Here is an 18,649-nt window from a genome sequence, read left to right as displayed (position 1 = left end):
AACCTACCTAAAGTCACAAAACTAGTGGGTCACAGAGAGCAGTAGAGCTGAGATCCATACCTAGAGCTCTTAGTCACCACAGCAACACTTCCCAAAGCATAGGACACAAGGCAAGCTTTACCGGTACATAGGTGTACATTTTACATTTTCATAACATTGTGTTTACTTTAGTGGATATTAGGGAAATATAAAACTAGCATACCTACCTTAGGAAATTCTAGATCTTATTAAGGCCAGGATTAAAGAAATAAGCAAAGTTAGGCTAGAACATATTAATGAAATAAAGGTAGTGGTGGTATGTGGTAGATATGGCAAAGCAAAAAAATTGCTACATAAATGGCTGATATTTTGGTTTCTCTGCTTCAGTCCGCTGCCTCCCAATAATGGGTGAGTACAAACCAAGTGCCAAAGAGCCAGGGATGCTAGCAGGTCTGTCCCTCCCTTATTTATGCAATGAGAAATGTTTGTTACTCAAAGAAATTAATGATTATTATGATTCTAGTAGCAGGCATATGAGCAACAACAAATGCAAAGTGCCAATAACAAGGTGTATGGAATAATAGGTATATGGATGTGCTGGTTTGAAGCTATTACATACCCCAGAAAAGCCATGTCTTTTAATCCTCATTCAGTTGCTGGGAGGGGTATTTCTGATTGTTTGCATGGAGATGTGACCCACCCAACTGTGGGTGGTAACTTTTGATTAGATGGTTTCCATGAGATGTGTCTCCACCCAGTCAATGTGGGATTACTTATGGAGCCCTTTAAGAGGGAACCATTTTGGAAAAAGCTCTAGAGCTACCAGAGCTCAGAAAGCCCACACAGCCAGAGAACTTCGGAGATGCAGAAGGAATCCTTATGCAACAAGAAGCCAGGAGAGAAGGCTGGCTGACGTCGCCATGTGCCTTCCCAGCTGGCAGAGGTGTTCTAGACCCATCGGCCTCTCTTGAAACAAGGTATCTCTCCCTGGATGCCTCAGTTTGGACATTTTCATGGCCTCAGATCTATAAACTTGCAACTCAATATATTCTCATTTTAAAAGAGAATTCTGGTATATTGCATTCTGGCTGCTTACAAACTAAAACAATGGAAATCCTGTATTTTATGCACGATTGTTCTGAAAACCCACAAGAATTTTTTTCTCAAAGAAATTGAGTTATGAAATCATCCTTCTCAATTTCTTATTGTGCTTAATCTCAGCTAAAAGTGCTCTCCATACCTAGGGAGAAGTGGAATTCTTTCAACAGCTGCAGCCTTTTTTGTCTCTCACAGGAATGTAGTTTTTAAAGGAATCCCCAAATTTTGTAGACCGTAAAAGCCCAGACCCCTAGTGCCAGAGTAAGGGATAGGGAATGGGTCCCCAGTTACCAAAGCTGTTATCTCAGGTGACATTTGCATTTCCAGAACCCAATCTTTAGGATTGCCAAAGAACAAAGGAGAGATGGTCTTGGAGGATAAATCCACCAATGCAACCTGTCTTTTCTTTCAGAGAATAGCTTTTTAGCTATTCTTGCCTTCTTGTAAGGTTGAAAATGTGCTATTATAACAGTACCATTCACCATGTCTTATTTGTGTTACATGTCCAAAATCTCTCAATTTTTCAATTCTTCTTGGAGCCCTGAATATATGATACGTTGCTGCTGAAATCAGTGTGGACTGGCAGACCTTCCGTCTATACTACCTTGTAAGCAAGCCGTTTTAGTCCTCTGCTACGGAGGCTAATGCTACTGAAACCTGCTGGAAGTGAAGATAGCTCCTTCATCCCTACTTCTGTCCAGCTAGATAATCACCACAGCAGGTTTCCTGAACTGTTTTTGAAGTTATACCTCTAGGATCTTAGTGACCACTAATATATTTGTCTTGTGCTCTTTAAGGTATTGTCTTTCCTCAGCTATTTCAGTCTTTCTTTTTTCCCCTCATTCTCTGGGAGGGCACAGCTGAGTTTGCAAGAGTTCACCATGTTTCTCAGTTCACTCCTTTTCCATCTACACTGTGTATAGGTCCAGTGCTCTTTGCAGGGTTTGCATGTCCACTTTCCTTGTAGCTGCTCTTTGCTTTTTGGTCCATCACTTCTTTTCCTAAATTTCTCTTCTTGAATTCCTCTGTGAGCTCTCACATAATGAGAAGTATGAAATCAATGGGTTCTGAGTCTGCACAACACTTCCATGTTCGAATAAATCTTTTATACCTCTATCTTTCTGAGTTGGTTAATTGCCACCAGGAGGTATTCTTCTAGTAAACTTACATTTAACTCAGGCTTGGGCTTGATTTATTATGCGCAGCTCCCTGTTAATACATTGCATCTTTGTTTTCTCTTATTCTCAACTCCATACATTCCCTATTATATTCAGTAAGTGCACACAAAATACTTATGCACCTACTTATAATAGCTGTGTCAGGCTGAAACTCGATACCACTCCTTCTTTCTCAAGATTCCTGGTCTAGTGCAGCAGTTATGAGGATTTAAAGGACTTACTAAATTATGCCTTTTCTCTAATTGACTTCTTTGATTGAGGTTGATATTAAAATTCTCTGCTCTGTTTTGTAACAGATGTGATGGTCACAATTAGAAAACATGATGTTTGCTCTTAAACAAAATGTATCATGTTTTGTGGAAAAAGGCATAAATGCTCAGTGCTGGCATAAAGATCTAATGTTAGTTAATACCTATAAGACGCAGAACAGTTTGCTTATTTGGAACTAGGTCTTGCATCTCGGACGGTAGAGATGACCAGGCAGTGTGTACTCAGTTGCTGCTGCTGAATGGTCTGAGGAGTTCTCAACCAGGGAAGGCGGTGCCTAGGGGAACATTTTGAAATAATGTGGGGACCTGCTTGTTGGTCACAAGGCCTGCGAATGGGGGTGGTGAGTTACTGCTGGCATTTATTAAGTGGGGCCCAGGAATGTAAAATTTCTTGAAATGTGTGATATGCTCCATCAGTGAAAAAGCTGTTCTGCTCAAAATAGAATTTGTGTTGCTTCCGCTTGGCTCACCTCCTGCCTGAACCGACACACAGATTCTTTGGGGCCCTTGGGAATGAATGCTCAATCAATGCTATTGTTTTACCTTGGTGTCAAAGTAAAACCTGTATTTATTTAAAATATAACAATTAGGGCTGACTTTGCCCTAGTTCACTCTGGGCCAAGGATTAATTTTAATTTGCTCTTAGTCCTTTCTGCAAAACGTCCCAATCACACAGTGTTGCAGTCGTCTGTGAAGTCACTTTGGAAGGTGGCAACTTGGAAGTGAGTTGCGCCAACTGCCCGAGGGCAGAGACGATGCCTTCCTCATCTTTATATCCTTATGGACCAGCTGTGCACAGAGCAGGTGCTAAATAAACATGACCAGAATAAACCAAATTAGTGATATTTGAATATATAATATGTAAGATACGCATTTTTTTATAATGGAAATCTCGGCACAGAATTTCTCTGTATTTTCCAACTAGAATATTCATGGAATATAGTAAAACATATGATGAACATTATGTCTGCAATTCTTCCTTTTTCTCTAGTTATTTGGAAAGATATTGCTATTTCACCTCGCACATAAAATCCTTGCTGGCACTTTTTTACTGCACAATTCCTTTTGGCAGGTAGGTTCAGTAGATTAACTGTTTAGAACATCTGTTTATGTTTTACTTTGCACTGAAATGCCTGAAATGGATTGTTGTAAAGCATAAAATCCATTTTGTCTTGTATGCTTTCCCTGATTATTTTCAGCTGCAAAAAGTCAGTATTCTAGTTTTCTACTTGCTTGGCAAATCTGTTTCAATTTTTTTAAAGTCACAACATTTCCATAGGATCAGCAGGTCAATTAGGTCTCTAAGATGTGCACAAATTTAATCGCTTCCATAGTGCTGGGTAAAAAAAATAGACTTAGCTTTGTGTTTTGCAATGTATTAGGCTTTTCTGGATTTTGCCATAGCTTCCTTCGAAATGCAGTAATTTATAAACAGGATTTGAAATGTAAAATATTTTTATGAGCAAATTTCAACTATTTAATCTCTTGAGGAACAGATAACATGACCCTCTTCCTCACTACTATAGCTTTCATTGCTTTAAAAAAAAGATACGTTTATGAAAAAGAGCTTTAAGACTTTCAAATATATGCAGAAAGAGTTCTGCTATTTTATCTGTCTCATAAAAGAATCTTTTATTGCTTTAAGATTTGTGTATTCCATGAAAAGATAACATTGACATTTTTGAGACGGGGGGGGCAAGTCATCTCCAAAAAAGAGATGCAGGATCCTATTTCTCTACCCTGTCTAGAGGGAGGAGTCTACAGATTTTCTGCTTTTCTCTGAAGAAAATGGGGTTTACCTTAAAGCTGAAGGTCCTCCCTATTGCTTCTGATGGTATCAGCTTACTTGAAAAAAGATTATAACTTTCCTCCGGGGGCACTGAATTGAGCAAACCTTACCTTATATGTTTGTGAGAAGTCAGGACTCTTAGAACTCTCTGAACTTTAAAGAAACATTGTTTTTCATTTTTCTTTTGCTTTATCCATTCCATTTTATTTTTTGGAATATTTGTGGTTGGAGCAAAACATGTCTTCTTTATTCCTTCTTTGCAGATAAGGAAATATGGTCAGGACAACAGGGTGACTATATTTATAAAGACACTTAAGCTGTCATTGGTGGAGAAAATATTCTAAAAGTTGCCTCTGAAACATTCCAATGTCTTCTATCATATTTCAGACCTCAGCCAAACAATGCTACCCCCAAAATGGAAACACTAAAGTGTTATTGCAGTGATATTGGATTATTATCATTCAATCTCTTTGGTAGGATAAATACTTTGTTGGTATTTAGGCTCCATATTTTTGGGGTATGTGAATATAAAACTGGGGGAAGAACTAGCTGGGACTGTTGTTATTTTGCTAATTTTCAAAGGAGAAAATGTGGGCAATGTGGGCTTTTAGAACCATATTTTCTGGTGTAAACTGAGTCATTTCATTTTGGGAGAAAGTATGAGTTATTTGAACTTCTTATGCTCAATTGAATGCCAGAAAATGCGATGAAAAGGCTCACAGAAAACCAGATACTTGTTCTTTATGCCTCTTGGGAAACAAAAAACAAACATTACAACAAAAGATATTTGGGCTTTACATAATTCACTGAGGAATGATTTTTGGAGGTATTTTGCTTATTGGTAGCTCTCTTATTGGTAGAGCAGAAGCTAATATTAGGAATTGACTTATGCCCGGCGTGCTGGTTTGAAAGGATGCATGTCCCCTAGAAAAGCCATGTTTTAATAAAAATCCCATTTCATAAAGGCAAAATAATCCCTATTCAATACTGTATGTTTGAAACTGTAATCATATCATCTCCCTGGAGATGTGATTTAATCAAGATTGGTTGTTACGCTGGATTAGGTGATGACATGTCTCCAACCATTTGGGTGGGTCTTGATTAGTTTCTGAAGTCCTAGAAAAGAGAGGAAACAGTTTGGAGAATAAAAAGAGCCATTCAGAGAGAGCAGAGCAGAATGACATAGCCCCTAGAAGCAGAGTCCACCAGCCAGCGACCTTTGGAGATGAAGAAGGAAAAATGCCTCCCGGGGAGCTTCATGAAACAGGAAGCCAGGAGAGAAAGCTAGCAGATGATGCCGTGTTCACCATGTGCCCTTCCAGATGAGAGAGGAACTCTATGTTCACCATGTGCCTTCTCACTTGAGAGAAAAACCCTGAACTTCATCGGCCTTCTTGAACGAAGGTATCTTTCCATGGATACCTTTGATTGGACATTTCTATAGACTTGTTGTAATCGGGACATTTTCTTGGCCTTAGAAGTGTAAAAGCCATTCCATTTCTGGTATATTGCAGTCTGGCAGCTAGCAGACTAGAACACCTGGTTTAAGAAGTATCTAAATTATTGACCTCTTAGTCAATAAAAGTCATTTTAATTCATGTGAGGGGCATTTCATAGTTCATTGAGAATAGAAATGAAAGCATCTATAGCACCAGCAGTTTTTCTTCTTAAATACGGGTATAACGCTTGGCTCATTTTTGGTCAGCCAACAGAGGCTAGAGATGGGTTGAAGAAGCTCTATCTCTTTTACTTGAAAAGCAATTCAAATCACATTTGGAATGGGGTGGTGAAGGACAATGTTCCAAGAAGAATATTTAGTAGTGGTCTCATGTCCTAGCTGCTGGAATGCAATATATCAGAAATGGAATGGCTTTTAAAAGGGGAATTCAATAAGTTACAAGTCTCCAGTTCTAAGGCCAAGAAAATGCCCCAGTTAAAACAAGTCTATAGAAATGACCAATCAAAGGCATCCAGGGAAAGATACCTTGGTTCAAGAAAGCCGATGAAGTTCAGGGTTTCTCTCTCAAGTGGAAAGGCACATGGCAGACATGGTCAGGGTTTCTCTCTCAGCTGGAAGGGCACATGGTGAACACGGTGTCACTTGCTTGCATCCTCTCCAGCTCCCTGGGAGGTGTTTTCCTTCTTCATCTCCAAAAGTCATTGGCTGGTGGACTGTGCTTCGTGGTTTTGTGGCGTTCTCTGTTGTGGCTTTTTTGTGGCTCTGTCGTTCTTTCCTGCTGTCTCTGAATTTCCTTTTATAGGATTCCAGTAAAGTAATCAAGACCCACCTAGAATGGGTGGAGGCACATCTCCACCTAATCCAGCTTAACAACTACTCTTGACTGAGTCACATCTCAAGGGAGATGATCTAATTAAAGTTTCAAACATCCAGTACTGAATAGGGATTAAAAGAAAAGGCTACCTTTACAAAATAGGATTAGGATTAAAACATGGCTTTTCTAGGGTACATATATACTTTCAAACCAGCACACGTAGCTACTAGAGTATTAGTGTCTGCATTTTTCCAGGCCTGTGAGTATATATTCCCACAGTTTACAAGTAGCTTCTGTGTCCTGACCAGGCCACCTTAGTAGGAGTGACCTCATTATCCTTGAAGATTGTCTCCTGTACTACTGAAGCAGCAGAGAGCAATGAATTTACAGTTCATCACATGCCTACTTAAAGAATTAAGGTGCTAGATTAGTCTCTGTTTCAGTTTACTAAAGCTGCCAGAATGCAATATACCAGAAATGGAATGGCTTTTGAAAAGAGAATTTAATAAGTTGCAAGTTACAATTCTAAGACTATGAAAATGTCTAAATTAAGGCACCAACAAGAGGCTACCTTCATTCAAGAAAGGCTGATGCCATTTGGAACACCTTTGTCAGCTGGGAAGGCATATGACTGGCATCTGCTGGTCCCTTGCTCTTGGGGTCCATTGCTTTCAGCCTCTTTTTCCTGTGGAGGTTCCTCACTCAACTTCTCTGGGGTTAGGTTTCATCTCTTGGCTTCTGTTTGCTCTCTCCAGGTTGTGGCTTGTTTAACATCTCATGAGAAAACATATGGCAATGGGGATCTGCCCAAGTATAGGTCTCTGCTCTCTCTGTTGGCACTCCAAGCATCTGCAAACATCCATGTCTTTGTCAGCTCCAAAGCAACCATTGGCCAAACATCTGCATCTGAAAGTGATGGTCTAAAATTAAGGCTAAATAAGACACTGTAGGAACTGCAGTCACTTGCTGGATTTCAGAAGAGGAATTACATGACCAACTATCACTTTAGATTCTCTTTTTTTGTTCCTAAGACTCTTCTGACAGTGAGAAGGCATATTTAGAAAGGTTTATTGTTTCACTGTTTTACTATTTATTGAATGGTCCTTTGTTAGGACACTTTGTCCGGCCCTTTGTTAGGTGCTGGAGCTACAATGGTGAGCAAAACCTGACATGGTCTCTGCCCTCATGGAGTTTACTGTCTAGCTGGAATGATCAGCCCAGTCTCATAGTCACACAGATACATATAAAACTGTACTGGGATAAAGGGCAGAGAGGCCAGAACTGGTTCTGGAGTAATGAGTTGATGACCTTGGCAGATTGGGAGGAGGACATTCCATACAGGGTATTTATGAGGAGCTGGAAAGAACCAGGGTACAAGAGCATAGAGAGGGAGAGGCCAGGAGTGGTATGCCAAGAGCCTGGGAGTAGTCGGGAGCCAGAGTTAGAAGGTCTCCAGATTCTGCTACTCAAGGTGTGGTCCTCAGATGAGCTGCTTCAGCAGCACCTGGGAGCTTAAAAGGAATGCAGAATCCCAGGCCCCAGCCCAGACCTAGTGGATCAGAATCTCCCCACTGGATTCATGTCTCATTGAAGTTTGAGAAGCATTGTCTTCTACACCACGTTAAGGAAGTCCGTTTTTGTCTTTAAAGTCTCTGGAGGATGTTCAGCAGAGAGATGCCACCACCAAATGTCATTTTGGAAAGACCATTTGGCTACAGGATGGAGATTAGAAGGGGACAAATGATGATGTGGGGAAACCATGTAGGTGAATGCAAGGGTCTCTGAGTGGACTGTAAGGTTACCTAATCCGGTGATTACCTACATGTCTACTGAACTTGCTTTCTTACTGTTTCCACCCTATAAACCCCTATTTAAAAATATTTAGCTAATACACTGTATTTAGTAATACGTAACTGAAAATTGTTAAGTTGTAATTTATTAAGTTACAAACCATTTCTTCTGACTATATCCTGACCAACAACATTTGTAAATGTCACCAAACTTCGAATCAGCAGGAGACAGCCATGGTGGCTAATATACTGAGTTGCTAGTATTCTGATTAAAAACAAAGAATTCTGATAGTTACATTATTTAGCTCTAAAATCCCAAATGAATGGATTTTGAAGAGAATTTTAAAGTTTTTTTCTCCTCTCTCAAAAGTATACACATTGTGTAACTATTTGTTGAATGAATTAAACTTAGATTTTAACCTCTTGAGATTATAATTTAGCAATTTTAGCATGTATAGAAATGATCATTTTCCAAGGTAGAAAATGATAGATGTCATAGTTGGGCTAAAGTTTCATTTGCAAGGGATTGAAAATTCAGATTGAGTGAATTTAACATGAAATATTTTATTCCTTTCTCATGTAAATGTAGTCTGAAAGTAAGCCATACAGGGTTGATAAGGCAGCTTCATGAATTTATCAGGATCTAGGTTCCCTCTTCTTACTACTCTACCATCCTCTGCATTTAGCTTTCATTTCTGAGTCCAAGATGGTTGCTTGAGCTCCAGGTATTGCAGCTATATTCCAGCCAGCAGGAAGGAGGAAGAGGAGGACAATATTCCTCTCTTTAAGAACACTTCCTGGAAGTCATGCTTGTCACTTCTAGTTTCATCCTGTAGTTGGAAATTTAATTATATAGCCTCACATAGCTGCTAGAGAGGCTGGGAAATATAGTCTTTATTTTAGATGACCATTAAATTTTGACATAATCAAAATGTAGGGTTCTGTTTTTATGTGCAAAGTAGCGAGTGGATGTTGAAATCTAATTAGTTTCTGTCACATGCCAGAAATTCAGATGAAGCAGAGAGCGATTACTTCTACGTGGGTAATCAAGGGATGGCTTTCTGAATAAAGTAAAATATGAATTACTTATTAAAGGTTTTGAACTTATGGTAATGGATGTGGGAGAAATGAGTATCCTCAGACAGTGTTTTCCAAACTGTGTGCCAATGTACCCCAAGGTGCTATAGTAACTCCCTGGGGCTCTGCTGGGTAAATTTAAAATTTTGAGGAAAATACATCAAGATTAGACATTTATTGGTCACAGTATGAACTACTGGCTTAGGTAGTTCACTGCTTCAACATTAGATTGTGCTATATTCCCCGTGGTATCCTCCTATTTTACAAAGCTGGGTTCTTGTTGGTTACTGTGATAAAATACAGATATTACATAAAAATCCACATGAAACAGGTAATGAGGGTGTCTGATCCCACACGTGTGAGGAGCTGTGCAGTACCCAACAGTGCACCCATCCCATTACCTACAGTGCACCTATCCTATTAGTAAGTAATCGCGGTTCTTTGAGAATGACATGAACATATTATTTTCTTTTGATCCATGTGTATTATTTTTTCAAAAGGCACTAAATTTTTAAGACAGAGATATCTATTAAATTCTTGGGCCAAACTCCTTAATAAATGGCATTTCTTTTGACCTAGGGACCCAGCAAAGAAAATTACTGAGACATTGAGAGTGCCGTGGACAGCAATGTCTGAGAATCTCTGATCTAGGGGCTTGATAGAGTTACAAAGCAACTTCTTTTCATCTTCTGAGCATAAGTATTTAAAAATACTTTAAAAATACATATGTATTTAAAATGCATAAATATTTTAAAAATTCTATCTGTAATGAAATCAACTACCATTTTCTTTTCTTAAAAGAGGAAGACACGCTTATTAGAAACGTAAATGTTCCTAACTTCACAACTTGTATTAAGGAAAGCGAGTATGGAATTGGATAGATAATCCTAGCAAAACTTGATTTATCAATTTGTACCTGCTTTCCTGAAAGAAATCAAGCATGATCTTTCCTTTATTGAAATATTTCACCTAAATACAATATTGTAATATTTATTTTCAGAAAATGTTTTTGCCAAATACATTTTCCACTCCAAGTATTTTTGGATGATAAAGGAATAGAATTTGTAAGACATATATCATAAAAAACAAAGTCGTTATTTGCATAATTATGTACAGAGAAAGTTTTAGGTGATTTACTTCATCCATTTATTCAACAGGTGTTTAATCTGCTGCTGACTGTGCTCAGATGCTATGCTAGATGCTGGGTATGTGCCCTGAGAAAGGGCAATATTTGCATATATATGGAAAGATACAACTGCATTAGTATTATTTATACTATGATTACAGCTTTACAGAAGCAGAGGAAATTTGTACTTCCAAACCTCTATGGTCTTAGGATCTGTTGATTCTCATATTTCATAATGTGTGTTGCAGTACTATTTCAGTTTGCACTTTCTCTGTTCTTCTAATGTAACTCATATCATCCTAATCTATGTTTTCTTATTTTGGAGATGCATTTGACTCTTATGTGTTCAAACCCATTGCAACCATGTATTACAACAACAGTTAGTCAATTTTATCTGCCAATGTGCCACCTGCACAATTATGTCAGTTTTCACTAAGGGCCTTTCTGAAGAGACAAAAATGAATTTTCTTAAGATGATCTATATTTTAGGTTTGTTATCATATTAAATATATAGACTGAAAATACCTCTATGTGCAGATATACACTGATTTTTTTATATCAGGAGTTGGCAAGCTTTCACCGTATAGAGCTAGAGAGTAAATATTTTAGGCTTTCTGGGCTAAACAGCTTTATTGCAACTACTAGGTGCTGCCATTATGGCAGGAAAGCAGGTATAGACAATATATAAATTAATGAACATGCTCTGTTCTAATACAACTTTTTGTACAAAAATACAGGACCAAATTTGGCCCATGGGCTGCAGTTTGCCAGTCCTTGCTCTATATATTTAAAATTTAGTATATGGAAGGATCCAACAGAGTAAAAAATAATTCTCACATAACCCAACAATAAGAGTAGAAGACAAGAAGTGACACTTCCCAGACACTTCTTCCACTCTGAATGCCAGGATTTGTGAGAGGGAGTAAATCTGTCAGTGGCTAAGGAGGTCCTTGGTTCCGTTTGGGTTGAACTCCTGCTCTGGTGTGACCTGGTTGTTAGCAGCCATTCCCACGTTTGAGAATTCTCTGGGAGAACCTGCCTACAGAGACATCCAATACCACCCTCCCAGCCAGATATTTCAGATTCATTGGCTCTTTGCTAAATCCAAGCCCTGGCCTCAGGAGTGATTTTCCCCTCTCAGGGATTGATGGGCAGATATATCCCTGTTCTCAATCAATTTCTGCTGTTCATAGCTGTGGATGTTTGTCTAAGAATGCACCATGTGTTGATAAAGTCAAATACTGCAGGAAGATGCAACAGAATAATGACTGATGTAGCTGAAAATGCGAACTATGGTCTCCTTTATCTTTGAAAGTGCAATAAAATGGACTCAAAACGCTGTTCCATACCTGTGGAATTCCAAAGCCCTGCCCAGATCTCCAGCAATCCACTGGACACATGGTTCTCATGATCACCTCTTGCTCCAGCTCTGGTCTGAATCAACTAAAGTTTTGCATCATTTTGCATGTTGTCTCTTCTCAACATCCTATGATATCCAGACTCTCATTTTGACTGTAGTATAGGGAACAGACTGAGAACAGTGCAAGAACGGATTAGGTAAACCAATCAGGAGAAGGTCTTTGCCTTATCCCAGGTTAAGACATGATGGCTATTTTTACATGGATCTATGTTTTCATAAGAATCTGTGAGGCCTGAGATTTTTGCTTTGTTCATTGATATATCCCAAGTGCACAAACACTGCCTGGCACATGGTATTTGTTCAATTACCTTTTCCTAAGACAGGGAACCCTTCAGGAATACTAGATATGGGGGCAAAGGTCATGTGTTTAGTTTTGGATTTGAGGTACTTCTGCAACACCCAGTGAAATGATGTCAGATGTAAAGGTTCAGAGCTTAGAGGAAAAAAACTAAAGCTTGCTATACAAAGATGTAAGTCACCTGTATAGAGCTGGTAACTGAAGCTACACATGGCAATGACATTGCCTGGGGAAAGCCTCTGAAGAGAAAAGAAAAAGTGGCCAGAGAAGTGGGAGAAAAAGAAGTTAAAGGAAGAAAATACTTCAGGAAGGAAGGCATGGCTGACTGAGCATTTGACATCTCAAATGCTGTTGAGAAGTTATTGCAATGAAGACTGAAAAATACCATTGGCATAAAGGATCACAGATATCATGGGTGAATGTAGTGAAAGCTCTTTTTATGGAGTGACAGAAGTGGGTGCCAAATTGTAGTGACCACAGAGTGAGAGGTAAGTGAGGAAATTTCTTCAAAAAACATGAACAACTCTTAGAGCATTCTGGATGGGAAAGAAGGAGACAGATAGGACTAAAGTGGGTATAGGTCTGAGAGTGGATAAGATAACTGGGAGGGACTTAAGCATGGTAAAAAGTTGATGGCGTGATACAGTAGAGAGAGACAAGGGGAGGGTTGTATTCATAAGAAAGGGGAATGGAAGAATCCTGAGAAGGGAGTAGGAGATGGGGTCTATAAGAAAAAGCAAGGATTGAGATTAAATAGGAGGAGGAACAGTGCCTCTCTATTGTAACAGTAGGGAAGTAAGACAGATGGATGCATAAATAAACAGGTCTGTATGTCTAAATTCAGCTAGGAGAGGGAATTCCCATCTGATGGCTTTTATTCTCACTGTAAGGTAGGAATTGGGGTAAATCTTTGTGCTGGTTTGAAAGGATGTACACACCCTAGAAAAGCCATGTTTTAATTAAAATCCCATTTTTGTAGAGGCAGAATAATCCCTATTTAATACTGTATGTAATTAGATCATCTCCCTGGAGATGTAACGTAATCAAGAATGGTTGCTAAGCTGGATTAGAGGAGATGTGTCTCCACTCATTTGGGTGGGTCTTGATTGGTTTACTGGAGTCCTATAAAAGAGGAAATGTTTTGGAGAATGGGAGATTCAGAGAGAGCAGAGGATGCTGCAGCACCATGAAGCAGAGTCTATGAGCCAGTGACCTTTGGAGATAAGGAAGGAAAAAGCTTCCTGGGGAGTTTCATGAAATCGGAAGTCAGGAGAGAAAGCTAGCAGATGATGCCATGCTTGCCATGTGCGCTTCCCAGCTGAAAGAGAAGCCCTGACTGTGTTCACCATGTGCCTTCTCACTTGAGAGAGAAACCCCGAACTTCATCGGCCTTCTTGAACCAAGGTATCTTTCCCTGGATGGATGCCTTTGATTGGACATTTCTATAGACTTGTTTTAATTGGGACATTTTCTTGGCCTTAGAACTGTAAACTAACAACTTATTAAATTCCCCTTTTTAAAGCCCATTCTGTTTCTGTTATATTGCACCCCGGGAGCTAGCAAACAAGAACAGTCCTCTTCTGAGAATGAGAGCAGAAGAGTGGGAGGAGGTAGTCTGAGGAAAGGATTTTAAAGGTAGTTTGAGGAAAGGGTTTTAAATCAGGAATCAAATAGCCCTGTTGGGTGACTTTTTATTGCCACATTCAACTGCTCAGGTGATTCAGAGACAGAAGGCTGTTGGATTCATCTGGGGTGGGTTTTATCAGATGGGTGATAAAAAATCCAGAGGAGTGAGAGGGTTCAGGGTCTAGCAGGAATATTGCAGTAATGGACCAAAGACTCTTAAGGAGGATATGTGAGGAAATGAAAAACAAGAAGAAGCTTGATAGACTGGCAGAAGATGGAGGAAGCAATGGACATTAGGTCCACAAAGAGCCTAAGAATGGCTTTCATGGAAGTAGTTAAATCAGCAAGCTGGAAGGCAAGCATAATATGGTTAAGAGGGTAGAAGAGGGGGATGAGAAGACCACCCAAAGAAGACCACCAAATTCAACAGTCCTATTGGCTCAAGAAAATATCCTAATTAAGGAGACTGTATCAGTACATATTATATAAGCCAACATGGCAGCCTTAAAAATAAATGTAGCTCTTAAGATCCAAGAAGGAAATTCTTGCCAATGGGAATAGCATAAGAACTACATGATTTGAAATATGTGCAGGTTCAATCAAGTCAAGCATTTCCTGTCCAAATCATGAATATTGTGTGTCTGCTTCACTTCTAATTCCAAGCATGTAGGGTTATGGAAGGTTAAGGAAGAGGGGTGCCAACTGGAGAGAGTATTATTCCAAGTCATTGAAAAAAGCTTAAGGGTTTTCTTAGCAGTTTATCTCAACTGGAATTATTCATTTGCTAGCAAAGTCTGGGAGTTGCATTATGGTCAGAAGAATCTGAAAGGGCCTCTGAACATTGCAGCATTTGCATCAGTAGTCATAAGTGGCCATGAGCACAAAAGGAAAGTTATGTGCTCAAGAGGAAAGTGCTGAACTATTGCTTTTCCTCTAAGTTATTTTTTTCCTCCTCTCCCCTGTGAAAAAAAGCAATATTTTAGGCACTTTTGAAATGATTTGGATTAATCATGAGTATGGTTTCTGGAGGTCCAGTACCTGCTGCTATACACTTTGCTGACTCTAATACTTAATGGCCTTCCTGCTAGCACTGAAGCAATTGTGAATTTGCTACCCAAGAAAATTACCCCAATAATGCTTCTGTTACCACCTTAACAAAGAAACCCCTTCTGTTGTAGAAGAATCACAATTCCTTACCTCTCTGGATGTATTTTAAAACTCCTTTAAACTATTAAAAGCCTTCTTAGGGGGTACTTTTGTCAATATTAGGGCTGGCTCAAGCGCTCTTCCCTCTACAATGTCTTACCTGATCCTCCAGTGCAAAACTATGTTCCCATCTTTGGAATTCCCATGGCACTTGAGCTATAAGTCTCATGATATTTATCATTTGCCACCTTGAAATAGGCTGCATTATTTATGTACATATCTTATTTCTCCTAGAAGACTGTGAGGTTTTCAAGGGATAGTTGGTCTGAAATCATTGTTATATTAATGACATCCATCACTAGGCTTGTAATCATTATCGCTATATAGCAGGCATTCAATAACCAATTGTTGAATAAATGAAGTAGGTCTGTCATGCTACTATCTCAGATGGGCTGCAATCCCCTACTTCGTGTTTACAGATGAATGTAATCTACAAGACTTAAAGGGAAACACCCGTCCAATGCTGGCGTTGTAATAAATGTACTATTGCAGATGTCATATTATATTGTGTCAGTGCCATATCTTTTTGTAGATGAAACTGAAAACTAACTATGAATGATCTCATATTGGCTGGTAGTTTAATCTAGGTAGAGAAAGACTAGGTCACCAATGAAATAAATTTAGAAAATGATGCCAATCACAAGCTAATGTCATAAATTATTCCAAATGGGACCAGAGAAGTTGCACATAATGATTCAAAGTGTTTATAGTATTGTCTCAAACTCCTGTTGAACAAGCCACTGCTCTAAGCTAATCATTTGCAAGAAATGAATTTTCACACATTTCTAGCCACGGGTTGAGCTAAGCAAAATTTAAAGCACCGAAGACAAGAAGTTTATATGAGCTGCCACTTTTATACTGTTATCATCCTGTCCAAATGGATGGGCCACAGGAGAAGTGTTGACATGCAAGGAGGTTCTGAGAGGTTGCCTGCGTTTAACTGGCCACCAGGACAGGCTCTTTCTCTTTGTTCAACTTGTAACTAAATACACGTTTGGTAATGCTAAACCTAGCTGAGTTATTAATGGAGTAAAAGCTAAAATGTAGTTTATCCAGAGTCATGCAAATTTAGATTAAGGCCAACGGGACAGACAAAAACATGTCTGGATTTTGTCTTATCTACACCTACTCATCAATGCTCTTTCACTGCATTAAGCAGTCTTTGCTTACAACTCTGAACCAAGCTGAGTTCTTGCAAACATTAATTCATAGTCCTTGTGAATAACATCGAATTGGTAAATGTATTTTGAAAAACCAAGACAGAACATCATTTAAAGTTAATGTTTTCTCACAAAATGTTTTGGAAAAAGATGATTTGCTCTGCTCTCAGTATGAGATGTAACTATTGTTTGTTCATTTATTTGCGTGATTTGGTTAACAACCACATTTCATGCCCTAAAGTATTCATGGTAAAAATCTTTTGGGAATATTGCTCTTCTGAATGGATAGCTATAATCTAAAGTTTCATACCACGTATTGGGCATTGCTTTGTACTATTAAAATCATGTCTCAATTTCCTGTTTGACTTTAGGTCTTGGGAGCTGATGACCACAACACAGGTGATGGCTGCACACGGAAGCTGACAACTGCTAAGCTTCTCCGTTTCCTATTGCTGGTCCTGATTCCATGTATCTGTGCCCTCATCGTCTTGCTGGTGATCCTGCTTTCTGTTGTTGGTGCGTGATACCATCATTAAAGAAAAATGAGGTTAAAATTACAATTAGCGTGATTTATAAGAATGATGCCTACCTACCACTTATTTAACCTAAATGTCAAGTCATCAAGAGGATAATCTGTTGACCATCTCACACATATCTGCAGTCTCAGCCACTTGTCATCACTTTACTGCTTAATACTATTAATATTAATTAAAGGATTGATTAATTTGGAAATATTTATGGAGTGATGATGAGGGAGTGGGCATTGTGGAAGATCCTGGTAACTCAAAGATGGTTAAATCAGTGCTTTTTTAGGAGCTCGCAGTTGAGAGGAAGAGAATTATTACACAGGACCACACGTGTTAAGTTAGAGATATATAGGAGGTACTTTGATGGCTAAGAAGGCTTCACAGAGTTAACCTGTTAACCTTTGGAACTAGGTTAATCTAAATTCAGGTTAGAAGGCAGTGGTGCAGAAGTCACGCTTGGCAGAGAAAATAATAAGTGCAAAGATATAACTCCATTAAAGATGAAGATGGATTTAGGAAACTGGGCGAAATCTTGGCAGTTGTGGGAAATGCAGCCAGATAGATCAAGTCCAAATAACACAGGGCCCTGCATGTCAAACTAAAGGCTTTGGGTGTTAGTATTCAGGTTATTGATTTTCAACTACTACCCCATAGAACCCAAGGTTCTGAGGAGAAGACTCCAGGGTTGCACAAATGTTTGCTTTGATGTTCATTTCAGAAAGTAGATCTCAAACATATGCTCAAACTAAATATTAGATACCAAATTTGAACAAACTGGAGAACTGCAACTCAGCGTTTTGTGCTGACAGTTTAGTTCATTTGTGTATGTGTCTTGCTATTGCTCTTTAATTGGATAATACGCTCAGTTGGGAAGGTGAGTTGATAACAAACAAACAAACAAAAAATGATTACCATTCTTAACAGCCTATAGCTATAAATAAAATTTTTTGAACCTGTGTAATCAAATAAAATAGAAAAATAAAGAGCAAGATGATGCTGATCTAATTGGGTTACTGATTAGTAATACTACCTATTTTTATAATGATTGGCTTATAATAAATTATACATTTTGAACTCATAAAGTAAATAAATTCTAATAAAATGCAGCTTGTATCTATTTGTAGACAGTAGAGTCATATGATATTTATTGGAAAATAATATTTATCTGCTAAAAAGTGTTTGAAAACTTCTGCTATGGGTGGTGGGTTACCATTGGAGAATTTCTCCAAGTGGAGAGAAACTTGATAAGATTTATATTTGCAAAAGATATTAGGTTTGGACACATGATAGAGGAATGGAGGTAGAAAGAAAGGAAGTCAGGGAGACCAATTTGGGACTCGGAACATGGTCCCAGTTAAAGATGATAAGTGTTTGAATAAAGGCATTCGCTGGATTAAAATCAACAGAAAACATGACTGATTGGATTTGGCGTGGAGGAAAGAAAGGAGTCCAGGTTGAATATGAGATTTGTGGCTTAGATAACCAGGTTGATTTTGGTGCCATGTATTAATGTTGGACTTAAAGGTGGAGAAGAAGCAGGATGCTGGTAGATAGAGGACAGAGTGTTGAGTCTGGTTTGGACGTATTAAGTTAGAGACATTTGTGGTAAAACCAAGCTCAGGGAATCATATGTTGTGCACCTTTCTTTCGTGAAAATTCAACAGTGTAGGCTGAGCAGAGGAATGGAGGAACATAAGAACTCCCACATGTTTCCTTTCTAAGGGAATTTCAAGGACATTTTGAGTATATAAAATTTTTGCCTTATGCGTTGACTTTAGAACCTGACTCTCACCTGGCGTGGCAGGTCTGAAGTTAGAGGTATCCAGAAGGCAA

At 38.8% G+C, this 18,649-nt stretch overlaps 1 protein-coding gene across 2 annotated transcripts in view; it reads left to right on the top strand.

Annotated features, from left to right (window-relative positions):
• The window catches only part of CORIN (corin, serine peptidase), a 250,569-nt gene that overhangs the window by 15,803 nt on the left and 216,117 nt on the right, over positions 1 to 18,649 (top strand). For both annotated transcript variants that reach the window (XM_077136786.1, XM_077136787.1), the window contains exon 2: positions 16,661 to 16,805. In XM_077136786.1, the coding sequence (XP_076992901.1) occupies positions 16,661 to 16,805 (145 nt within the window). The remainder of the gene's footprint in view (positions 1 to 16,660; positions 16,806 to 18,649) is intronic.

This window comes from Tamandua tetradactyla, chromosome 19 (genome assembly GCF_023851605.1).
Source record: "Tamandua tetradactyla isolate mTamTet1 chromosome 19, mTamTet1.pri, whole genome shotgun sequence".
In the NCBI taxonomy this organism is placed as follows: Eukaryota; Metazoa; Chordata; class Mammalia; order Pilosa; family Myrmecophagidae; genus Tamandua; species Tamandua tetradactyla.
This window is presented reverse-complemented; position numbering and strand designations above follow the sequence as displayed.